The sequence below is a fragment of the Colossoma macropomum genome, unplaced genomic scaffold, assembly GCF_904425465.1.
Source record: "Colossoma macropomum unplaced genomic scaffold, Colossoma_macropomum, whole genome shotgun sequence".
In the NCBI taxonomy this organism is placed as follows: Eukaryota; Metazoa; Chordata; class Actinopteri; order Characiformes; family Serrasalmidae; genus Colossoma; species Colossoma macropomum.
In genome coordinates this window covers 6,002,186-6,028,964 of record NW_023494801.1, presented here as the reverse complement: position 1 = coordinate 6,028,964, position 26,779 = coordinate 6,002,186, and the positions used below count along the sequence as shown (strand labels likewise).

General features: G+C 40.8%; 1 protein-coding gene across 1 annotated transcript in view; it reads left to right on the top strand.

The window, feature by feature from the left end:
- Positions 1-286: 286 nt before the first annotated feature.
- The window catches only part of cntnap1 (contactin associated protein 1), a 64,128-nt gene continuing 37,635 nt past the window's right edge, over positions 287-26,779 (top strand). The window contains exons 1-2 of the mRNA XM_036590259.1: positions 287-535; positions 26,496-26,597. Of these exons, the coding sequence (XP_036446152.1) occupies positions 469-535; positions 26,496-26,597 (169 nt within the window). The 5' untranslated portion in view covers positions 287-468. The remainder of the gene's footprint in view (positions 536-26,495; positions 26,598-26,779) is intronic.

Sequence of the window (26,779 nt, the reverse complement as noted above, 5' to 3'; positions counted from 1 at the left end):
GGGAAGTTTATGCTGAAAGAAGCGAGCAAAGCCCAGGAAAGTTTCTTTATTTCTCTCTCCTTCACTCTCAGCCTCTCTTCACCCCTCTCCCCTCCTCCCCCACCCTGACACCCTAAAGCCCGGCTGTTAAAGTGGGACCAAGCAGCAGCTCGGGTGAGACTGAATGACAGCTTTCACACCCCATTACAAACACAAAGCTTTCTTTAAAACTCGCGTCGACATCTAGAGCGGCTGTGCGCGCTCCCGCCGCAAGCGCAGACACGGATGCGCGCCCCCGCGCCTGGGAAAGAGAGAGAGAGAGAGAGAGAGAGAGAGAAGAGAGAAAGAGAGGTGGGGGAAGAGAGTTGTGGCTGCTGGAGGTAAAGTTATCCGGGAAGGTGGCTCGGAAAATGCCCTGCGGCGAGGAGAAAAAAAGCAGAGGACAATTGCTAATCTGATGCACTGGACAGCCCGCGTGCACCGCGAAGGATGAAGATGGGGATCATCAGCAGCAGCTTCATCCTCCTCTTCCTCGCCCTCCATCACTGCTCGTCACGTAAGTCCGGAGAAATCGCGTTAATAAGTAGCGTTGGGGTTTTTTTGCAGTCATGCAGTTCAATGCAGTACAGTAAAGTGCGAACGAGGCTAAAGTCAGTTTCCTATTCGCCGCCTTTTTGCTCGAATTTCCCCGTTCCACCTTAAATGCAGCACCATTTAAGGTGGACCGGTGAAATTCTAACAAGAAGCCGGCTGACTTCAGCTTCGTGAAGTGCGGTGAGGTGCGAAGCGATGCAATGCAACACAGCGTCTGAAAGGCGCGCGCGCACATTGCAGCACTGCTAATATCCATCCCGCGTGAAAATGCAGTGTAAAAAAGGTGCTTTGATCTTTTTTTTTTTAAGTCTCCTCGCTCGAGTACAGGTTTTAGTCTGAGAGCTTTGCGCTCGTGCAGAGGGGGAAAAAGTAGCGGCGGTGTGCTCGTGCGCGCACGCGCCTTCTGCATTGCAGTGCTTGGAAGTTTCTGCATGGAAAGGTGCGTCTCTCGCGCACCCCCCCCTCCACCCTTGCCAGCCCGGGCACGCGGGAAGGACACGGATTTAACTCAGTCGCCCGTGCACGAGCAGTGAGCGGGAAAACGCCCACTGATGATTTTTCTAGTGTGCAGCCGCAAAAAAGGGGGGTTAAAATATCTTTATCATGGGTGTAAAAGCGGTGTCCTCGTGCGTGGGACAAGCCCACTGCAGAGAGGGGCGTGGAGGAGGAGGGGAGCATCACCTGGGCGCGTGGACGGTGCCTACACATTTGCACGACGTGCACTGCAGAGGAAATGAACTTTCGAGAGATGCACAGTCGCTATGATGTCAGCTAGAAGAGCTCAGAGCTTGTAAAGGAAGCTGCAGAATTAAAGGGGTGGAGGGAGGAGGGGTGTGTGGGGGGGGGGTGCTGGAGTTTGTGGTGTAACTTAAAGGAGAATTCCAGCGATTTTAAAAAAAATGTCTGCATAATTCAGTGGTTGAGATGTAAGATACATCATTCAGAGTGGTTTGGGGTTAATTGGTTCATAGTAGAAAAACTTGCCGATTCAAATTACTTTACAGTGGTGCTGATGGGAACCAGGGGTCACCATGACTACAACACAAATACAGCTATTTTACTTACTATCCAAAATAATGGTAATAATGGTAAAAATGGTAAAATAATCTGAATCTGAAAAAAAATAAGTTTTTGTTGAGGACTATTTTGCCTTAGAACATCCTTCACCGTTAATAGATTAAAATTAATTGATTAAAATACATTTTAGGCCAAACTTTTATCACAAAACTACCATAAAACAGTGTCTCAGATTTCACCAAACCACTCTGAATGACTTAGTTTACATCCAACCATTTAATATTGCAGAAATTTTGAAAACTCGGTGGAGTTCCCTTTAATACTGACATGACTAGAGCTGTGTATGCTGGTATTACAGTTATATGTGCAAGCACAGGTGTTGATTTCATGATACAATACACTCTAATCTCAGTGATTCTTTGATGGAGGAGGCTTGAAGGAGAATTCCACGTATTTTTTTTAAATTTCTGCATTATTTTGTTACCAAGTTGTGAACAGAGTCATTTAGAGTGGTTTGATGTGAAATGGTTCATTGTAGAGGAACTCACAGACTTATTGAGATGTCTTTACAGTGGTGGTGATGGGAACCAGGGGTCGCAATGTCTACTAGACAAATATAGCCATTTTATTTGCTATCCAAAACCACCAGAGAACCTACATGTGTCTTCAGTTTAATATGTAATATTCTTTCTGGACTGTTTTGTCTCACGTGCCCTGTGTGCCTCTCTGCCATTGCTTTTAAAAAGCATGATTTAAGTGAACATCTTACAACAAACTACCGTAAAGCAATGTCTCCGACACCAGTCAGCGTATTTGTAACTGTTTCATGTTGTATCTTTCTGTGAGGGAGTTTTTAGAAGCAGTTAAACTCTTTAAACGTCTGGTTCCTATCACCACCACTGTGAACAATTCTGACTTGATAAGTTTCTCTAGAATGGAGCATTTCACACCAAACCACCATTTAGTTTACAACTCAACCATTTAAATATGCCGAAACCTCCTTTTAATGCAGGTGTATATGCACAGAGTTACCAGTTTATTAGAAACACCTATGTTGTAGCTAGACTCACTGGCCATTTTGAAAAATCTTAAAATTCCCTTTATATTCACAAACAGCGAGCTGTCAGTTGTGGTTCATACTTTTTTATCTCATATATTTTACATTATATCACTGCATTATCATGCAGATATTAGCTTTAGCCTTGATGGTGTCTGCACCGGGGCCTAAAATCCTGTTTGGGAGAATTAATCTATGGATTGCGGAAACTTGTGTTGGACGATGGTTTTGATGACGTCACTACAGGTGTGGGGTTGGGCAGTTCAGTTATGTTATGAGTAGCAGTGTGCTTCAGAGTGACAGGAATATGGTAGCTGAGGTAAAATGTCCTGCAGAGGAAATTACAAATCACAAAGAGTGATGTGTCTTATGTCTTGCTGTGCTGATTATCTGTGGAATAAAGAAGTTTGCCGTAGGGTGTAAATAATAAGTATCATAATGTACGGTTCACTCTCCAGTTCAGCTTTGGATTTGAATTCATTGTGTTTGTCATGTCATTAAAACACAGACATTTCCATATATCCTTCTGTTTAGCCTACAGCAGTTTAGCCCCACCTATTTACATTGAAATTACAAGGAGTGTTTCAGCCTGATCTCCTTTTTTAATGAGGCCTAATACAAGGCAGCCAATCAGAACAAATTTACACCCACACACACAGACACACACACACACACACATATACATATATATATATATATATATATATATGTATATATATATACACACATACATATGTATGTATATACATATATATATATGTATATATATATACACATACACACACACACACACACACATTATGTGGACATTATATGGGTATTGGGACACACATGAGCTTTTATAAAATCCTATTCTACAACCCCATTTCCAAAAAAAGTTGGGACGTTGTGCAAAATGTAAATGAAAACAAAATGCAATGATGTGCAAATCATTTAAATCCTGTATTTATTTGAAAAGATTACAAAGACAACATATCAAATGTTAAAACTGAGAAATTTTATTGCTTTTTTGAAAAATATTCGCATGTTGTGAATTTGATGCCAACAACACGTTCCAAAAAAAGTTGGGATGACGGCAACAAAAGGCTAGTAAAGTTGTGTAATGCATAAAAAAAAAACCTGGTGGTTAATTGGCAACAGGTCAGTAACATCACTGGGTAGACAATGAGCGTCTCAGAGAGGCTGAGTCTTTCAGAAGAAAGATGAGGAGGAGGTCACCACTCTGTGAAAGACGGCGCGATTAAATAGTGCAACAATTCAAGAATAACGTTTCTCAATGTAAAATAGCAAAGAACTTTTGCTTTTCATCACCTACGGTACATAATAACATTAAAAGATTCAGAGAATCTGGAGAAATCTCTGTATGCAAAGAATAACACTGAAAACCAATATTGGCTAGCAAAGATCTTTGGGCCCTCAAGCAGCACTGCGTTAAAAACAGACATGATTCTGTAGAGGAAATCACTGCATGGGCTCAGAAACACTTCTGAAAACCACTGTCTGTGAACACAGTTCATCAATGCATCCACAAATACAAGTTAAAACTCTACTATGTAAAAAAGAAATCATACATAAACAGGACCCAGAAACGCTGCCACCTTCTCTGGGCTGGAGTTCATTTGAGATGGACTGAGGCAAAGAGGAAAAGTGTCCTGATACATGATTTGCAAAAAGAATTTAAAATGTTGGTTTGACAAATCAACATTTTAAATTCTTTTTGCAAATCATGTATTTTCAGGGAAGGACTTGTTAATTTCAGCAAAATGATGTAAAACCACATTCTGCACATATTACAATAGCATGGCTCTGTAGTAAAAGAGTAATAGGGCTAAACTGGCCTGCCTGCAGTCCATACCTGCCGACTGAAAACATTTGGCACTTCAAAATGAGAAATACGCCAAAGAAGACCCTAAACTGATGAGCAGCTGAAATCCTATATCAAACAAGAATGGGAAAACATTTAACTTTCAAAACTACAGCAGTGTCTCCTCAGTTCCCAAACGCTTACAGAATGTTGTTAAAAGAAGAGGGGATGAAACACAGTGGTAAACAGGCCCCTGTCCCAACTTTTTTGAAACGTGTTGCTGCCATCAAATTCAAAATGTGCATATATTTTTCAAAAAACAATAAAATCTCTCAGTTTCAACATCTGATATGTTGTGTTTGTACTATTTTCAAATAAATACAGGGTTTAAATGATTTGCACATCATTGCATTTTGTTTTCATTTCCATTTTGCACAGCGTCCCAACCTTTTTGGAAATGGGGTTGTAAATCCATAGGCATTAATATGGAGTTGGCCCCCCTTTGCAGCTGTAACAGCTTCCACAAAGATTTCTACAAGAGTTTGAGTCTGTGGGAATTTTTGCTCATTCATCCAGAAGAGCATTTGTGAGGTCAGACACTGATGTTGGACGAGAGGGCCTGACTCACAGTCTCTGTTCTAGTTCATCCTAAAGCTGTTTGATGGTCAGGGCTCTGTGAGGGGCCGGTCAAGTTCTTCCACACCAGCCATGCCTTCATACACCTTGCTTTGTGCACTGGGGCTCAGTCATGCTGGAACAGAAAAGGTTCTTCCCCAAACTGTTCCCACAAAGTTGGAAGCATAGAATTGTACAAAATGTCTTTCTCTGCTGAAGCATTAAGGTTTCCCTTCACTGGAACTAAGCGGTCTAGACCAGTCCCTGAAAAATAACCCCATAGCATCATCCCTCCACCACCAAACTTTACAGTTGGCACAATGCAGTCAGGCAGGTAATGTTCTCCTGGCATTCACCAAACCCAGACTCGTCCATCAGACTGCCAGATAGAGAAGTGTGATTCGTCACTCCATAGAATACATTTCCACTGCTCCGGAGATCAGTGGTGGCATGCTTTAATTTTGGACTTTGTCCTTAATTAGCGCCAGGATTTAGATTTACTTTTTAAATGAAAGTGCTGGAGGCCAAAATTTAAAAATGTGTTTTATTAATGAAAAATAGCTGAGGAAAATTGGTTGAATAATGGAGGCTGCCTCTTCAGATGAGCTAATAAGCTGACAGAGCAGTACAACATTGATTTTTGAATGTCATCTTCTACACGAGGTCTTTTCTCCTTAGTGGATGATGTGGCAGCCTCCTGGTTTGCCAGAGAAATAATATTCACTGTTTGTGGACTAATCTCATGGCTAGCAGCAGCTAGAGTAGTTAGACCAGACCATTTAGGCTAGTTAGATGCACCAGAGCCGACCACACCCTCTGCTTTATAGGTCACGTCCTTAACATCGCATCCTTGCCAAGGCGCCCACATTCGGGCACTGTCTTTATCGGAGTAGCAAAGCGTACGCCAGTATAAACAGTTGCATACAAAAGATTTGAACTCCTGGCCAAATTCTAAGTGAAAATAAGTTCGTTCATCCTCTGTAGGAAACAACTGAGCCTTTGCAACAAAACATGGTATATGTGATAAAGTCATATAAGCATGGTTGGCATTGTTTGATGCCCTGTATTTAAAATTAAGAAGTCACTAAAATGTAAATTAGGCATAGTTTGGCTTTTTAACCTAAAAAGTTGAACAAAATTAAGACGTGCCGAAGTGTGTTCTCTGTAGAGGATGTGTCAACTTACTATCACTTAGAAAATGAACAAAACAAGCCATTTGACTAGGGTGCCAAAACTTTTGTACATGACTGTATGCCCGTTTGTACAGCCTTATTAAAACATAAAATTGGTATAAAATTGGTAAAATAGAGTAGATAATGTCCATGTATAACAGTGATTCTCTCTAGAATGGCTAAATGATGTTGTTGATGACTTTCTGTATTCCGGTTACTCAGTAAATGAGAGTCCGTAATGGGATGCAGTTCCTAGAGGGATAAATGCTATGCCAGTCTCGGAGCAGAGAGATGAGACAGCACTAACTCAGCTCTCCCGCTACACTCTCAGCAGCATAAATCTCTCAGTGGAATCCGGCCAGATCCAAAATGGATGCTGTAGTGTGCTAACAGAAAAAAGAGAAAACTCCTAATGCTCTGCCACACAGCAGCGAGCCGAGGAGCCAGAGTGGGATTTCGGGGAGGTGACAGTGTGTGTTTGTGTTTGGGAGGTGAGATAAAGATATTGACATACTGTGACTGTCTGAAAGCCAAGGGGGATTAAGGAAAGAGAGAGACAGAGAGAGAGAGAATCTTATGGGGCATTTGTGTGACCCAATGTCCTGACATTATACAGAAACAAATGTGTGTGTGTGTGTGTGTGTGTGTGTGTGTGTCTGCAGGTGTGGACAGATCTATTCTTAGGGAGGTGCAGTTTGCTGGAGGCTGACGTTTCTGTGCAGTTTCTTGCCTCTGTTTTGTGTTGTGTGGATTTTGTAGTTTTCCCTGAGCTTGTTTCCTCATACCCAGCCAGCCACCTACTGCGCTGCCAGAGTCTCTCTGAATTATTCATAATCACTTGCCTGGACAGCCTGCATGTCCACTCTTACTGATGTGATATCGGTCAGTGGACTGTGCCTTCTGAGATGCTCAGTCTGTAGGGATATTCTAAAAGCTTACACTGTTAGCAGAATTGTTCTATACAGTATCAAGAAATGGTTCTATGACTTGTGACAATAGTAACCTTTTGTGGTGCTGAACTATTTTTAAAATGTTCTTTAAGCCACAGTTTACTAATTATAGACACATATGGCACATATGAATGAACTAGGGGTGTCCTGATCTATTTTTTTGCCCCGCTGACCTCCCAAACCAGTCAGACTTTCTGAGCTGTATTTTCATAGATGATTTTAGGTAAGATTTGCTGGTCTGCTAATATATACTACAGAAAAGTCTCTTCCTTTTAATCTGTACATAATCTGATGAAAATCCCAGGATTATTACACACTAAAGCTTATTATTCAGTAACTACATGGACTTCAGTGCAAACTGCTTGAGCTATTCTTAGGCTATAGAAATGTGTAATAAAACTTTTAAGGGGTTAAATGACCACCTGATAGTGTGTTGTATATTGGCATATGACCTGTGATGATTTGGTTGTCAGTTACTTTAATATTCTGCAGTAAAATCATGTTTATATATATATATATATATATATATATATATATGTGTGTGTGTGTGTGTGTGTGTGTATACATACACCGATCAGGCATAACATTATGACCACCTCCTTGTTTCTTCGCTCATTGTCCATTTTATCAGCTCCACTTACTATATAGGAGCACTTTGTAGTTCTACAATTACAGACTGTAGTCCATCTGTTGCTCTGCATACTTTGTTAGCGACCTTTTACCCTGTTCTTCAGTGGTCAGGACCCCCATGGACCCCCACAGAGCAGGTACTATTTGGGTGGTGGAGCATTCTGGATGAGTGGATAGATGGTGGATGAGTCTATCATACTAATCAAAGCATCATTTACTGAGTCCGCAGTGCTTTTGTGTGCTTTTTGAGTTCTGTGGAAACATAAAAGCGAGTGTGGTGACAGTCCAGCTTCTACAGAGCTACAGTACCTGAGACAGAATGTCCAGTATACTGGACGTTTGGATTGAGGAGACTGTATATAAGCGCTGCCTTTAGTGACGACCCCCTGAGGAAGCCCTTCTGTAGGACTGTAGGTGCTCCACTCTAAGCTCATGTGATATGCATCACACGTCTGTACTAAAACTGCTGCGTCAGCCTTGAGCGGCGTGTGTGTGCGCCTGCACATGCTCTGTCAGCGCTGGGACTGCTGCAGGACTCTCCTTCACTCTCACTGCTATTCTATCCTCCTCAGCATTGACTGTGAGCCTCAGAGGACAGAGAGAGGGAGAGAGAGAGAGAGAGAGGACAAGGAGTAAGAGAAAAAGAGAGAGAGCAGTGTAGAAGGAGAGAGAGAGGAGGGTAGAGAGAAAGAAGAGGGAGAGATAGAAAAGAGGGGAGGAGAGAAAGATAGGGAAGAATGAAGATAAAGAAAATGAGAAAGAAAGGGCGAAGAGAGAGAAGGTTAGAGAGAGTGAGAGAGAAGAAAAAATAAGAGAGAAGGGGTAGAAAGAGAGGAGGGAGAAAGGAGAAGGGAAGAGAGGGGAGAGGAGAGAAGGGGACAGAGAAGGAGAGAGAGAGCAGCAGAGAGAGAGTGCGTGGAAACAGAGGAAAGAAGGGCAAAGAAATGGAGGGAGGGTGAATAATTTTAGAAACTGCGACATGAACGGCGACGCCCTCTTGAGATGGGGTGGTTGGGGGAGAGGGAAAAGGTTAGGGTTGAATGAAAATTGGTGAATTTCTGAGAATTTACCAAACATAGCAAATCAGCAGTGCTGGAGACACAGATAGAGAGAGAGCTCTGTTGAGCTCCTCCACGAGAACCTGACAGGTCTGCCAAAATATTGGGTTTTGGGCCAGATAGATAGATAAATAGATAACTTTATTAATCCCAGAAAGAAAGTCGTCTGTTACAGTAGCACAAAGTACAGTAAAGAGCAAAAGAAGAGCAGAAGTATTGCCTATGCCTATACACAGGTGCATAAACAGAAGGAGTAGAGATGTATAATAAAATATACTAAAACAACCATGAAATTTAATGTGCAGTACAAAAAAAAGGAAAATTGCATAAATATTATGCCTGTGACAACGCAGTGGTGCATGTATGGATGTATAAACAAAGTGGCAGTGCAGTATGCAATATATATCGATGCATACGCAAAATGGCAGTTCAATATACAATATGTATGGATGTATAAACCAAATAAATCAAACCAATCGTAGAGTACCTTTCACTAAATCTTCCCCCATGTCCAGTCATAGCTTAGCAGCTGTAACTAGGCCCAGGCACCTCAGATGAGCTTTAAGAATTACAGAAAGTGCTGCAAGGTTGAATCAGATAGCCAATATCCCAGGTGTTCGGAAGAGGAATGCAATTTTACCCACTTTTACCCATTTCCTAAATTTCCTAAAGAGGAGACATGTTACTTTCACTGACCAGACACTGTTTACACACCAGTGCAGATACAGGTGAATGTAGTGAAGATTATAGCGTACCCCGAGCCAGCTGTGTTACTTCATTCTACTCATTTCAGATAGATGTGGAAAAATGGAGTGTGAATTGAGTGGACATGCTGATGTGCCAGGTGGGCAGAGACTGCAGTGGTCATAAAACTGGCCACACTGTGGTGCTGACCTCCTGACTGGCTTAAATCTGTCTGGCTGCCCGTCTGATAATGCAGGTGCTGTAATTATGTTTTCACTGTAGGGCTGTCACTTCTGATTATATTAATAATAAAGTAACATAATGATTCTTTTGGTGATGAATCGAGTAATGTTTTTAATGGGCTTAACTGAGCAGTAACATACTATGCTAATGTTGGCATGATTCAGTGTTATATTAGCTGGTGTACGCTCACGTTCTGCCAGGGTTTAATAGCACTTAGACCAGCTCTACTTAAACACAGACGTTTGAAGCATTTGAACATTGTAACAGACATTTAAGTGGCATATTTTTTACTTCATATGTCATAATTTTACTGTGAATCCCTCAGTAAAGCCTGACTTAATATTATTGGAATACCCTTTAGCATGTTTGCTGAGCTGTTTAGTCTAGTTAAAAAAGTATTTAACTTCATATATACTTTTATTTCATAAACTGAAAATCTGGTGTTACTGTATGTATATATATATATATATATATATATATATATATATATATATATATTATATATACACACACACACAGATTTTCAGTTTATCCTCATATACAAGCAATCTATAATTATACACATACACACAGTCCACATATGCTTCTGGTGTGGATTTCCTCTATTTCAATGACACTCACAAAAGCGATCTGTGTGCTAATAGCTTAACCTTGTAGACCATTTTCAGTGTGCGAAACCTGACTTTATAATGACCTGTGGATACCATATTTATGATTCAAATTGTAAACTAAACACTAAGCTGAGTCAACAGTGGCGTACATCTGAACTGAGTCATTTTTAAAACCAAGTAATCATTTAGAATCAATTAATCAGTCATCAGTCATGTCTTGGCTGATCAGCTGAATTTGGGGTGAGGAGAAAAACTGTGTGTACTTGATTTTTCACCAAACTACTCCTATAAAGTTGGCAAGCAACTGGACTCTTCCTTTGAACTCTGTAGCTGTGTTCTTAATAGCTTAAGTTCCTAATAGAATAAAACAGAGCGGTGATCAGTGCATTTAGAGACTGGACACTGTCTACAGGCACATGTTAATGTGGTGAAGATGTGAAGTTGATATTGCACTAAGAGCCAGATACATTACTCCATTCTAATGAGTCCATACAGCTTCAGATGGGGGAAAATGGGAGAGGGAGTGGGAACTGAGTGGACATGCTGGTGTGCCAGGTGGGCAGAGACTACAGTGGTCATTAAACAGGCCATGCTGTGGTGTTGACCTTCTGACCAGCTTAAATCTCTCTGGCTGCCCGTCTGATGATGCAGGTGCAGTTATTATGTTTTGACTGTAGGACTGTCACTTCTGATTCTTAGTAATTGAGTAATCTAGTCAAGTCAGGTCAAGTCAAAGTTTATTTATATAGCGCTTTTACAGCAGGTGTTGTCACAAAGCAGCTTTACAGAAAAATCCGGGTCCGAGCCCCCATGAGCGTCACCAATGAAAAACAAGGTGGCAAGGAAAAACTCCCTCAGAGCAAGAGGAAGAAACCTTGAGAGGAACCAAGACTCAAAGGGGGAACCCATCCTCCTCTGGTCGACACCGGATAGCAAACAGCATTAGTATAAAAATGATCTAGCAATTATTTTGGTGAGTATTAGAGTAATCGAGCTCTTGTGCTTGGCTATGCTAGCCTTACTGAGCTAATTAGCTAGCTAAGAAACCTGTGTTAGCAGAAAGAGCTTTGCTTTGTCTGGTTTAAAAGTGGTGTATTGTCCTCATTTTTTGTTGTTGCTGAACGTAGCCAATTGTAATAGTTTTGAAATCTTATATGAAAAGGATGTGTCAGAACACACTTTTGCTGCAGTTCTGCTCTTGAAGAATCTATTTATATTGACTCCAAGGGGTCAGCTGAGCTAATACTGTAATAGAATAGCACTGAAGATGGCATTGAGGATTCCCCCTAAGGGAAAGTCACTGAGAGCATGTTAAAAACAGTACTGAAATGGACAGAGTATGTTGTCTATCATGAACACGACGCTGGGCATCATTCACATACAGGCAGAAACGGGATTCATCTGACCAGATAGCACTTCTACAGTCATGAACAGTCCAAGTTTTGTGTCTCTTCGCCCACTGTAACCAGGCAACTTTGTGTGCAGAAGTGAGCAAAGGCCTCTTGCGTGCCATGCTCCATATGTTTATGGTATTCAGTTCTCTGCATTGTGTTCTTTCAGAAATTGGTTGTGAAGAACCTGCATTGACTTCTAGAAGCAATTCTTTCGGGCACAATTCTGACAAGAATTTCCTGTAGACTGGGGTTTTTGCCACTGCTGGTCGACCCGCATGACTGCACGCTTCAATACACCTGCTAATTCAGCTGCTTCCTTTACACTATGGCCTTTGGCATGCCCAAATGTAATCACTGCCTTTTGACAATCAATAACATCTGCTTTGTGACCCATTTTCCACACATCAAACGAGACATTAACTGCACTGTACCACCTCTTCTCAATCTATGAATCCCGTTGCACACCCTGCAGGTATTCATAGCCTGATCTTCCTTGTGCAACAACATCTGCAGGAGCCTGAACACCTTAAACATACAAGGTGACTAAATTTTTGTCTGGTGAGCTTATGTCAGAATATGTTTTTCTGAACATATCGTGCATATCATTAGTACGGTCAAGTCGATTCAAAATCCAAGCAGACATATTGATAGTGTTTCTCTGGAATATCCTGTCTTCTGTTTGGGTCTTCAGGCTTCTGAATGGCTGGTTCATGACTCCTCTGATTGTCTCCATTCATCTTGTTGCTGGTGGTCCTCTTCCTCTTTTACCTTCAGCTGTTCCAAGCATAATTTTCTTGTTCAGTGATTTGGTTCTTCCCATAATATGTCCAAAATAAGTGAGCTTCAGCTTGGTTATCTGGGCTTCGAGTGAGAAGTAAGACTTGATTTGGTTTAAGATACATTTGTTAATTTTTTTACCATCCAAAGTTCTCTCAACAGTCTTCATCAACACCAAAGTTCAATGGCATAAGTATTTTTCCTGTCTTAATAGCAAGATTTGTTTAATCATGCACAAAAATCTGTTTACTCAGAATGGTGCAATAAAGGAAAAGCGTCCACTGAGCGGCAGTTCTGTAGACAGAACCAGCTTGTTGATGAATAGGCCAATGGAGAATGGCCAGGCTGTTACGAGCTGACAGCTATGGTAACTTACATAACCATTCTGTACAATTGTGGTAACAGATGGTAGAGTCAGAATTTGGCACCAACAGCATGAATCCATGGACCCAACCTGCCTTGTGTCAGCAGCCTAGGCTGGTGGAGGTGGGGTAATGGTGTGGGGAATGTTTTCGTGGCACACTTTGGGCCCATTAATAACAATCAGACATTGCCTGAAAGCCACGGCCTATTTGAGGATTGTTGTTTGTGGCCACAATTTAAAGATCTTCCAGCATGATAATGCGCCATGTCACAAATCAAAAGTCGTCTCAAACTGGTTTCATGAGCATGACAAAGAGTTAAGTGTTCTCCAGTGGCCTTCCTGTCAACATGAACTCTCATGAAATCTCAAAGGAATGTTTCCAACATCTTGTGGAATCCATGCCACAAAGAACTGAGGCTGTTTTGAGAGCAAAGAGAGGCCCTAGCCAGTATTATTATGGTGTTCCCAATAAAGTTCTCATGAGTGTATAATAGTTGAGTATGTACATTTGTAAATATACCAAAGATATTAACATTAGTCTTATTTTTCACTTTGAGGAAAAATGATTGTGGCAACATGGGCCATGTGAATATATGAGTTTGCTCTTAGAACATTTCAGTGAGGCTCTGGGAATATACAGTGGTGCTTGAAAGTATATGAACCTCTATATCTACTCTTCTTCTGAGGTCCTCAGAAATCTCCTTTGTTCGTGCTACGATACAGTTCCACAAACATGTTTTGTGAAGATCAGACTGTGATAGATCCCTGTTCTTTAAATAAAACAGGGTGGTCAGTCACACCTGATTGCCATATCATTGATTGAAAACACCTGAATCTAATTTCAACTTCAAATTCTCCACTAATCCTAAAGGCTCACAGACTTTTGCCACTCACAGATCTGTAATATTGGATCATTTTCCTCAATTAATAAATGACCAAAGGTATCATTTTTGTCTGATTTGTTTCTTTTGGTTCTCTTTATCTACTGTTAGGACTTCTATGGTTATCTTTAACGTCAAATTTATGCAGAAATGTAGAAAATTCTAAAGGGTTCACAAACTTTCGAGCACCACTGTAAGGCTGTTCCCAAAATTACAAAGAGGGAACATCAGGCCCTGGATACATAGAAATGTCAGCGAGCAAACAAAGGGCTCTGGGAACGTAGAGATGACCCAGTTTTTAGCCATGTGACGATAATAGATAATAATAATTGGGATAAGTGGAAAACAATATTTAAAAACGGTCATGCTCTTCTGTACTGAGCCATCTACTGTGGAGTCTTCAGAAAGATTGTAATCACCTCAGCCAGCAGCTTCTACACACAGGAAGCATTTCATCTACACAAACTACTACAGTGAGGTCTCTTGCTGTAAATAATAAAACGTACACCTCATTTAAACTTATGTACAATGCTAAGTGCTGTAATTACATAAGAGAGGCTGCAGAGATGCTCAGAATTATTATTAGAGATACTGGAGTTACTGGTACTGGATGCACTGTCTGTACATGAGCGATGCTCTCTCATACAGCAGAGAATGGATAGCATTAATGATTGATTACTGTGAACCATTTGTGATTCAGCAGCTGAAGGACGATGAGCCTCAGCACAGACATCTTCACACACACACAGAAATGCTGACCTTTTTCTGTCCGACTGAAGGTCAAACTCAGGCTGTTTTCCTCAAAGGGTCTTTCTGTCCGAGGCCTTTATCACTACTACACAGAGCAGAGAGAGAGAGAGAGAGAGAGAGAGAGAGAGAGAGAGAGAGAGAGAGAGGATAGAAAAGTGGGGTAAAGAGAGATAGAATGAGAGAAAGGGAAGAAAGAAGCGTGAGAACAGGAGGAGAGAGGAAGAAGGGAAAAAAATGAGAGAGGAAGAGGGGAGGGAGGGACGGAGAGGGAGGAACAGGAACAGGACAGAGAAGAATAGAGGAGAAAGATAGAGAGAAAGGTGAGAGAGCGAGAGAGCGAAAGAGTGAGGGTGAGAAAGAGTGAGAGATAGAGATAAGAGAGAGAGAAAGGATAGTGAGAAACAGAAGGGAAAGATATAGAGGATCTAAAAAAAGAAAGGGAGTGAGAGAAGAAGAGAGAGGGGAAAGAAGGGAGAAAGAGGATGAAAAAGAAAAGCGAAAGAGTAAGAGAGGGGAAAAAGAGGAAGGTAGGAAAAGGGGAGAGAGCGAAAGAGTGAGGGTGAGAAAGAGAGTGAGAAATAGAGGAAAAGGGGAGAGAAATGGAGGAGAAGGAGAGCACAAAGGGAAAAGATATAGAAGATCTAAAAAAGGAAAGGGCAAGAGAAGAAGAGACGAGGGGAAAGGAGAGAGAGAGGAGAAGAAGAGAGCAAGGGAGAAAAGAGGGGGAAAGATGGATGTAAAGGAGAGATTGAGAGAAGAAAAGAAGACAGGAAAGGGAAAAGCAAAAAGGAGGGATGGGAGAGAGGGTGCAGAAGAAAAGAGAGAGGAAGAGTGAGAAGAGAGGTTGGAAAAGGAGAGAGAGGAGAAGGAGAGAAAGGAAGAGAGAAAAAAGGGGGAGAGAGATGTGAAGGAGAGATTGAGAGAAGAAAAGAAAACAGGAAAGGGAAAAAAAGGAAAAGGAGAGAGGAATAGAGTGGAAAAGAAAAGAGAGAGAGAGGAAGAGTGGGAAGAGAGGTTGGGAAAGGAGAGAGAGGAGAAGGAGAGAGAGGAAGGGAGAAAAAAGGGTAAGAGAGGGATGTGAAGGAGACATTAAGATAAGAAAAGAAGACAGGAAAGGGGACAAAGGAAAAGGAGACAAGAATAGAGTGGAAAAGAAAGAGAGAGAGGAAGAGTGGGAAGAGAGGTTGGGAAAGGAGAGAGAGGAGAAGGAGAGAGAGGAAGGGAGGAAAAAGGATGAGAGAGGGATGTGAAGGAGACATTAAGAGAAGAAAAGAAGACAGGAAAGAGCAAAAAGGAAAAGAGAGGAAAGGGTGGAAAAAGACAATAAGAGTCAGAGAGATTTATGAAGCATGAAGAAGCGAAATGTAACATAATGTGAAGGGATTAGCATGATGAGGCTGAACGACGGCAGCGGGAGGAGAGGAACAGAACAGAGAGAGGGAGATTTTAGCAGGTAGGTGATGAAGGAGATGGAAATGTTACATATGAAGGTGTTTTTTAAAACAATGTATTTTTCAGCTCTGCTCTGCTGACTGTCAGTGCAGAATAACTGAGCTGAGTCTGCTGGGAAATGACCCTGAGCAGCTGATAGCACTCTGGAACTCACAGCCAGACAAATCTCACCTATTTTCTCTGTTATTACTCTCTCTCTCTCCCTCTCTCTCTCTCTCTCACTCTCTCTCCCTCTGTTTCCTTACAGCACGATGGTAGTGATCACATGATCACGATTAGTGCTGGGCTTTAATACTGATTTATAGTTATACCAAATCTGTGTGGACAGAAAAGGACACACAGGGAAAGAGTAGATCCAGACCGGTCACTGTGGGATTTTATCAAAGAAAGGTCAAAGGCATTTTTCAGCGAAGTTGTTCTTCCTGAATTAATTGGGAAACTATACTCAAAACAGCATCCAACCAAGATGTACTTCAGTTCCAATGAAGTACAGTGAAGTTGAACAGCACAACTTGAAGCCAAACCAATGAACTAAGCATGTGATTCATGACCCCTGATGTAACTGTATATCTACTGTAAACTACACTGGCAGTTGTCAGTGTGTAGCTCTACAGTAAACTGCCTTCAGTTTGTAATATGTATGTATGAAATGACTGTTTTGAAGCTGTTTCAGTAACAGTGTTAATAAAAGCTGGATGGGATTTTTGTTTTTGCATTCTCTCATCAGCAATGCTGATTGCATTGACTATTCAATGTGCTACGCCTTTAATTACTATTTTATTAATTTATTATAAAACAGTAGCACCTTCACACAGAAATGCTGACCTTTCTCTGTCCAGCTGAAGGTCAAACTCAAGCTTTTTTCCTCGAAGGACTTTTCTGTCCTTTTCTGAGAGAGAGAGAGAGAGAGAGAGAGGAAGGGAAAGGGGTAAAGAAAGATAGAATGAAGGAAAGGAGAGAGAACAGAAAGAAAGAAGAGAGAGGAGAGAAAAGAAGGAAAAAGAAAAAGGAGAGAGGAAGGGGGACGGAGGGAGGGAGAGAGAGTGTAAGAGGGGAAAGAGAAAGAAAGGTAGGAAAAGGAGAGAGAGTGAGTGCAAAGAAGGAGCGTGAGAGAAAGAAGTGTGAGAGATAGAGGCAAAAGGAGTGAGAGAGAAAGGGAGGAGAAGGCGGGCGTGAAACAGGAGAGAAAAGATATAGAAGATCTCAAAAAGAAAAGGACAAGAGAGGAAGGGGGTAGAGAGAAGAATAAGGAATAGAAAAGAAAGAGAGGAAGAGGGAGAAAGAGAGAGACAGGTTGAAAACGGAGAGAGAGGACAGTTAGACAGAGGAGAAAGGAAATAAAGAAATAAAAACGACTGATATTAACTGTTCAATGGGCGACTCATTTAATTACTATTTCATTTATTGGCATGTATCTGCAACTGCAAGACTAACAGAGATATTAAAGCTGTTATTAAAATGTTCATATTAAAACTGCAATTTGTTCCAGACACAAAAAACAAACCTTTTCCTGGCTGCCATGCTACATATATATTACTGTTACATCACATATTAACATGTCAGTATTCTGGTTTTGGTATAGCACATGTGTCATATACAGCAGTGTTCCCCTAACTCAGGGATCAGCAACTTGCAGCTCCTTTTTCTGCGCTGTTGTGGCTCCACAGCAGAATTAGATGTTTAGGTAAAAATAAAATAATCCTCCTTTACAGTAAAATAAAGCTCTGCTGATCATTCAACACAGTTTAACAATAAACGGTCTTAAACGCTGGAGTTAATGTAGAACTGCTAATAGAAATGCTAATTCACCCTTTAACCCTGAAGACTGGCGCACAGACTGCTGGTCACCATAGCAGCGCAGACAACAATCTCGCCTAGCTAGTAGCTAATGAAATGGCAGAGAGAAAGATTTAAGACGAACATCAATAATTTGGAGATGAATTGACTTATTTGCATTTATAATCACTCCAGCTGATTTCCTGATACGTTTAATCTGCAACAAGAAACTGTCAAACACTAAAAAGTTATGAAACTGAAGTCAGTTTTTCGTTCAAATTTTCCGGTTCTACCTTAAATGGTGCCTTCTTTGAAAAAGAAGAGACTTCAGCCTCGTAAAAAGTCGAACGTTGAGAGACATTTTACAAGAAACTATAACACTTTTGGAAAAGTTTCCTGCCGGAGATGTGAGAAAAGCGGCTATAGCTGAGCTAAAGCTTAAAGCAGAGCAAAGTTAGTCTGTGTTTTTTGTTTATATTACATTTTTAGCCTATGCTAACACATTAGCATATACTGAGACACATTTACAGCCAAGATGGTAAACTGGACATAAAATGTTTTGGCTCCCAAGGTGGTTGAATTTCTGCTGAAAGTACAAAATGCCTCTTTCTAACTATTGTGTTGCCGACCTCTGATCTAACTGAATGGCACAATGGAACTACACATGTTAGTTAAGCTGCAGCACACAGTATCATCTTATCACCTGTAGGTATTTGCAGAGGATAATTGACAGTGTCCCTGACAGTATGGTGTACTTGTAACGTACCAACCCTATTACCCCTTCCATATGAAAGTGGACATGATCAATATTACATGAAGTCTGAACCTAAGCTGCCGACAGCTTTGTAAAACTGGTTATTTTAACTTGTGCAAAATTTAAGCCAACAGTTTTGCGTATGTCAAAGCCTCTATGTGCTCATATCGATACCCTGGAACAAGCTTTCCCCGTAATCCAGAGTTTTCTGTGATATGCTAACCCTATAAATTCACCTCCTAACCTTCCGTTCCCATAACGAAGTGTTCACAATCCCCACTGCCACTCCATCTCCTCCCTATCCTGCAGCTATGAGGGGGATCTGGCCTTCTAGCTACAGGCAGAAGCTGCCCAGACCTCCAGCTGAAGTTCTCAGAGTTCTCCCCCCTCCCTCAATCAGTCTTCTCTCATACTACCACCACCATGTTAAAGGCATGGTCTGAACTCACTACTTAGTTCTGCTTCCACATACATTAGAGAGAAATGAAACTAATCCTTGAGGAGTGATACATATAAGGAATTTGATAATGTTATGATGCTTGTATGAAGACCAGGCTTGCGAGTTAGATGGTGTTTCAACAAATATCTTTAAACAGTCAATGCTCACAGTCAATTAAGATCCAAAATGTTTTATGAAAGTCGTTGGCATTGACTTAATAAGCTCTTTTCTGTCTGTCCAGAATATGACTTGTTTCAGGTGCTCATACATGAGATGTAGCCTATAACTGTCAGAAATGTCTTTGATACAGTTGACTGTAAAATGACATTTTCTGAAATTTAGTTAATGCATTCCTGGAACTCTCTAGAATGAAACTTTCTAGGAATCCAAATAATACTGTCAGTGTGTGTGAACTTGGAGGCCAGTGTAGTAGTTCACCTTTTATCATCACAAAATTTGTCTTTGCATGTTCACACTGCTCTTTAATGTCAGTATTTTCGGTAAGTAGCCTCTGACACTCAGTGTTGATGGTTGTACAGGTCACTGAGTTACATGTGGCTCCTGCTTCTACCTCAGCACCTTCTGTGCTGATGGCTGGCTGTTCACTGTCCTCTGCAGGTGTCATCTGAGCTATATTAAGAAGTGCTTCCACTGCAGTGCTTTCCTCATCTTGCCTGATTTAGTCGCAGCTCCTCTGAGTGTGGCTCGCTGATACCTGCCACTCACAGAACTGCTCTCCCTGCTGCATTTGTATGGATGACCGGTAGTGACTGCTACTCCTAATGTCAGAGAAGGAGCCCAGTCTCTGAACATTGCTGTCGTGGAGATAAGAAGGTCTGCCTGTATGTAAAAGGAATAAAAAAGCGACTATGTCTATAACTAACAACACATGTGAAACTGAGGGTTCTTCAAAGGTTCTTTAGTAAAGAAAATACTTCTATCTAGAACCATGAACACTCAAAAAACCCTTTGCATGATTAAAGTGTTCTTTGCATTGTGAAAGGTTTCTTCAGATTGATAGCTAATGTGTCGTATATGGTTTTATACAGAACCTTTTTGAGAAGGGTTTTATATAGCACCAAACAGGGTTCTTCTACTGTAACAAGATTAACATCATAACGATAGAGGAACCTGTTATGGTGCTATATAGAACCCTTTTCAAAAAGGTTCTATAAAGAACCATGTACAGCACATTTGCCATCAATCTGAAGAACCCTTTCGCGATGCAAAGAACCTTTTAATCATACGCATATAGAACCCTTTTTAAAACGGGTTCTAGATAGCTTTTGTTGTAACGATGTCAATCTTATTACAATACAAGAACTCTTTTTGGTGCAATATAGAACCCTTTTCAAGCAGGTTCTATATAGAACCATATATAGCACATTCACCATCAATCTGAAGAACACTTAAATGACGCAAAGAAGCCTTTAATCATGCAAAGGGTTCTTTGAGTGTTCATGGTTCTATATAGAACCATTTTCTTTACTAAAGAACCCTTGAAGAACCATTATTTTTCAGTGTGTATGACAGCTCTTTGTTTTTTACTTGAGTTATTTAAAATAGATCAAAACTATCTGGCTAAACAATAAATAACAAGATAGCACAGATACTGATGTTGGCAGTCCGTGGCTGGTTATCAATACAGGCTAATGTCATAACAGGTTAATAGTCTTGCTACGAATCATTGCTTGTATAATTTAAAGTGTGTAATAACATGACATATGTGATAATAACACACTCTGCTGCTTTCTTCCTGGAAGTCTTTTCTGTTTATACCGGCTAACTGTGTAGCCCTTCTTCTCTGGATGAGCTCTCTGGCCTCCTCTCCTTCATTTTTCCTCACTTACTGGTATTCTGAAAAACAAAATGCCTACCAAAATGGGGCTCAAGCGATTGCATGACATCATCATAATACTGTGAATGCCCAAAAACACAGTAGCTGTTGTGGGACATGAGAGCCCTCAGGGCTGAACACAGACAGAGAGAGTCTGGTTTTGTCCATTTCACGCTCAATAGAGGGTCTTTTATTTGAACCACAGCCGTCCTCAGTTTAACTCAAAGAGGAGGTTGTCCAGGCCTGGCAAAGGGAAAAACAAGAAGAAAGAGGCAAATTTTACTTCATCTGTCCATATATACATTAGTCCATCCATCCCTCCATCTGTCCATCTGCCCATCCACATATCAGTCCACCCATCTATGCATGTATCCGTCCATCTATACATCAGTCTTTGCATTCAATCATCCATCCATGCATCCATCAGTACATTAGTTATCCATTCATCAGTCCATATATACATCAGGTCATCCATCCCTCCATCTATCCATCCATTCATTCATCCATCCATCCATCCATCCATCCATCTTGCCCTCCTTCCCACCCTCCATTTGTCCATCTATCCATCCATTCATTCATCCATCCATCATCCGTCTCTCCCTCCCTCCCTCCCTCCATTTATTCTTCCATCCATCCATTCATCCATCCATCCGTCCATCCATCCTTCCATTTGGCCATCTATCCATCCATTCATTCATCCATCCATCATCCATCTTTCCCTCTCTCCCTTCATTTATCCTTTTATCCATCCTGCCATTCATCCATCCATCCCTCCGTTCACACATCAATCCACCCTTCCATCCATCATCCATCTCTCCCTCCCTCCCTCTCTTCATTCATCCTTCCATCCATCCATCCATCCATTTATTCATCAGTCCATCCACATATCGATCCACTCGTCCATTAATTTATCCGTCCATCTGTACTTCAATCTGTGCATTCAATCATCGATCTATCGATCAGTCCATCCATCCATCCATGCATCCTCAATTAGTTATTTACCTGTCTATCCATCCATCGGTCAATCCATCCATCCTTTTATCCATTCATGCATCCATCTATCCATCATCCCATCAGTCCATCTGTCCCTTCAGCCATCAGTCTATCTATCCATCAATCCATCCATCGAACAATACATCAATCAATCTATCCATACATACATACATCCATACATACATACATCTGTACATAAATCAATCCATCCACTCATCATTTAATACACCAGTCCATCCATCCATCCTTCCCTCCAACCCTCCATCCATCCATCCATCCATCTACTGATCCATCTATGTCAGTCCATCTATTCATACATTCATCAATCCATCCATCTATCTGTCCATCATCCATCTGTCTATCTAACTATCCTCTATCATCTATATATCAGTTCATCCATCCATCCATGCATCCATCAATACATCAGTCATCCATTCATCTGTCTGTATATACATCAGTCCATCCATCCTTCTATCTGTCCATCTATTCATTCATCCATAATTTAATCTATCCATTCATCCAACCATTATCCATCTCTCCCTTCCTCCCTTCATCCATCCTTCCATTCATCCATCCATCCAGCCATCCATCCACCTACTGATTCATCTATATGTTAGTCCATCGATTCCTACATCCATCAGTCTATCCATCCATCCCTTCATCATCCATCTGTCTATTTATCCATTCATTCATTCATCTGTATGTACATCAGTTGATCCATCCATCCATGCATCTATCCATCAGACAATCTTGCTGAGTCAGTTCTTCTCTCTATCTATAGTTTAATAAAGCTCTTTATCTGCTCTCTTATCTGCCTTCTCTCTGTATTTCTTTGCTGTATTGCGAGTGAGTGGAAATGAGTGGTGGGTGTGGTGTGATGCGCTTTGTGCAGACAGGCTTAAACGAGTGCAGTGCAGTGGTGCAGATTGAGGTGGGCTTATCTGTCTCTGCTGTTTAGATTAGGCTGAATGGTGGCCAGCTCTAATTGAAGTAGGATTTATATTACTCAGGAACTGATGCTGTGCCACTGAAAAAAACCCAAAAAACACACATTACTGCTTGTTGAATCAGGCACAAAAAAGAACAGCCTATCAGAACAGAGGTCATTTACATATCTCAGTCAGTGTTTCCTCTGGGATTTTTTTCAGCAGTGGTGGAAGGCCAGACCCTGCTAACCGAATTAGGACTGTATTTTGTTATGGAAAACTACACTAACATCACGAGTGGACCTCAGATGAAGAAAGGGAGCTTTTCTATGATGTGGGAGTTTTAATGTTATTTTCAAAATGAGCCTCCTCCCTGACTCACCCCTTACACAAAATACCTTCCCCTGATTATGAACATGAACATCTACGTGCCCTTGAAATAATCTAATGAGAGCTGAGGCTTCACAGAATGAGGAAGGAGTGTGAATTTGATTGCATTTGACAGATGTAAGCTTATTTGTTCTGAACTGAAGGGGAACGGATTTGTGCTCGAGGTTAGACTCCTTGCTGCCAATGTTATGAAGAAAATGTAGTGCTTTTATTTGTTCTTGTAATGACAACAATCCATCATACCCCCCCACCCACCCCCCCTCTAACGCTTAAGAGGACCGGCCGTGTGTCTGGATTGATCTTCGTCCATTAGCATGGAGCCAAAATAAAGATATCAGAATCAGAGAGGGCAGCATCTCAGGCTGATTCAACCACCAACACACGGCAAACACACACGTCCAGCTTTATTCTCCAGTCTACAACACACAGTCCCACTCCTGTTAGTAATGGAGGTGAAACCAAAACCAAATGGCCAGACTTTATGGACCAAAAATGGCACTAAACATACATAGTATGGACAAGGAAATACTAGTAACAGAGTTATAGTGCAGTTCTGATGTCACGAAGGGGACGAGTCACAGAGACCAGAGCAGGGGCAGCACGAACCCAGGGACCGTAGGAGTCTTGCCAAAGGACTCTTATCGGCATAGCATAGAGTGCACCAGGCCGAGGTGTTACCCATTACACTACACTCCTAAAAAAGATGCGTTCATAAGGGTTCTTTAGTAAGGAAGGTGGTTCTATATAGAACCATGAACACTCAAAGAACCTCTTGCGTGCTTAAAGAGTTCTTTGATTAATAAAAAGGTTCTTCAGAGTGATGGAAAATGTGTTGTTTATGGTTCTATATCAAACCTCTTTGAAAAGGGTTCTATATGGCACCCAAAAGGGTTCTTCTATTGTGACAATGTCCATAGTAACAATAGAAGAACCATTTTTGGTTCTTTGCATGATGTAATCGACCACACAGAAGCTGTTAATGTGTTTTTGCTTTGTCATTATAGGAGAAATACAGAAAAGCAGCCAATCTTGAACTGCCATGTACAATGAGTTTTTATTGTTTCTTCACCTTTCAAAAATAGAGTTTTTCTGTTACTGTGCCCTCGATAAAAGTCTTTTTAGAAAAAAGGAATAGGAAAAGAGGAGAAGTGTTTAATGTTTTCTGTAAAGGAAGAATAATTTTTATATGTTTAATTTGTTGAATAAAACATTGCTGCCCTGTGATGGACTGGCGACCTGTCCAGGGTATTTCCTACCTGTTGCCTGATGACCGCTGGGATAGGTTTCAACACCCTTTGCGACCCAAAAGGATAAGCTGCTTAAATTATGTGTGTTTGTGTGGAACATTATTGCCACACTCATATCTGCAAGAGTTCAGTTCCCAACTAATCGATTAATCAAAGTCATAATGGACCGACTAATCGATTAGGAAAATAACCATTAGTTGCAGTCCTAAAATATTTTTGTTGTTTTTTTTTACACTTTTAAAGTGACGTCCATCCTGGAGTGGGTTAACAACTTCATTTGAAAAGGACTGCAGTTCACTTATAGTGTCATACCTGTGTGAGCTTTCTTTGAAAAGCAGCAAAGTCTGGCAGCATCAGGACAAAGTAGTCACCAGGTGTGACTTAGCTTTCCACAGAAGCACATTACCTTCAACCACCGGAAAAGAAAGCATGCCGCTCTGGGTTCTGAAGCAGCAGAATGGTCAGCTCAAAATTATGTTGAGGCTTAAACAAAGTGCTATGTGTTTTTCTTTGGGTAGTAATTTAGACTTTGGTGAATAGGTCCTCAGTTTTTCAGAACACTGATAAACATTTTATTGTTACAGCTCTTTGCATTTACAGGCCATAATCGCATTGGAAACTTATTCACTGGACATACTTTGCCTGTCTGTCATGTAGGCCACAAGAGCAAGATCTGAGCTTCCAGGAGTTTTAATACATGAAAACAAAGGCAAATAAACTGAAACGCAGCCTGAAGTGCATCCTGTTCTCTACTTGTTTTTAAAGTTTTACAACTCCCCACTGATTCACTTCAGCTGACTCCAATCAGTGAAGCTCTCTGCATATGAACGAGGCTCTGATGTCAACTCCGCCTCTCGGCCTCACACTTGTAATTCATTAACAACACATTGGTGAATCAATAATATTGTTGTTGATTTATGGAAGCACCCACAGAAACTAATATAGGACTGTGACTAGTTTGTTAGAGGCCTTGTTTGTATACTGAGATATCAGTATTGCAAAGGCCTATATTGAAATGATTAACAAATGATATATTATGCAGTCTTTCTAGAGTTTCTGGGCAGATTTCATTCGATGTGATTAAAGCTCTTCTATCCTACTGGCAACATCTTATAACTTCTAAGATCTTTACGACCTTAAGATTAGACATGAACTAATCAATAATCTGATCACTATCTGATTTCTGCAGTTATCTGATTATTCAAATGGTTATGTAAACAGTATACTCCAATTTCTCACATTGGAGTGAGGTCTAGAAATCCGATAAAGAAATCTGATAAAGAGAGCTGGATTTTAGCTCAGTAATCAGATTTCTCAGTGCATGTAAACTCTTACTCTGATTTCTTTCAGAGTAATGACTTCAGACCTCATTTCAGTCACAGACACACCAAAAAGTGCATTTAAAAGAAGAGTAAAAAATAAACAACACAGCAAATACATTCTAAAGATGAAACCAGGAGGAAAGCAGAACATAAAATCCAATAACAGCTGCAGACCCTCCATTCACTCTCTTTCCATTCTTTCCCAGAATGATTAGACCTTAATGCAAATTACAGGTAAATCAGTTGAATTGGTTATATGATTTCTTGTTTTTACCATAAAATCAATACTTTTAATAATTGGCCTCTTTAACAAAACAAACCTTGATTCTGTTGACTAAATAGGATAATTGGGCTGCGGTCAGCATAGGCTGGGTCAGAGGAACATCCTTCAGCTCCGAGGACCGTGTGTGACTCCACCACGTCCCCTCTGATGCCCCCAAATGCAAGAAAACCCCATAGATAATAGAAATCTACACTGTATTATTTTACACTTATTACTGCAGTTATTAAATAATATTCTCATCTAGTTCTGGGGATAAAAACACTACCTGTTTACTACTTACCTCTTTCCTCTGAGCAGCTGGGTGTTATCAGACAGATCAGTCTGTAATTACTGCTCTGCAGTCTGCAGTTCCGCTGAATTATCTGATGTTATCGGGACACTTTAATGTCGCTTATGAAATGGCGAGAGTAGAAACTGATGTTTGAATTTATGCTAATTCTCTTTATATTTATGCTCTCTCACTCTCTCTCTCTCTCCTTTACTCTCTCTCTTTCAGGGCCATGTTTAGATCCATTGATCTCTCCACTTTATGCCTCCTCTTTCCTGGCCTCCTCCAGATATAATTTCCTCTACTCTGCTCATTTTGCAAAGCTCTATGGTAAGTTATTGAATAGTGAGGCTCAGACACTAATAACATTCTGAGCATTAACCCTTAACGGTTTACAGTTATTACTGACATTTTGCTGTACTATTTAAGTATATTGACCACTGGTGTCAAAGTTTAGATGTTAATAACATGCTAACACAGTGAATTATTATCTGCAGTATTTTTAACACCTT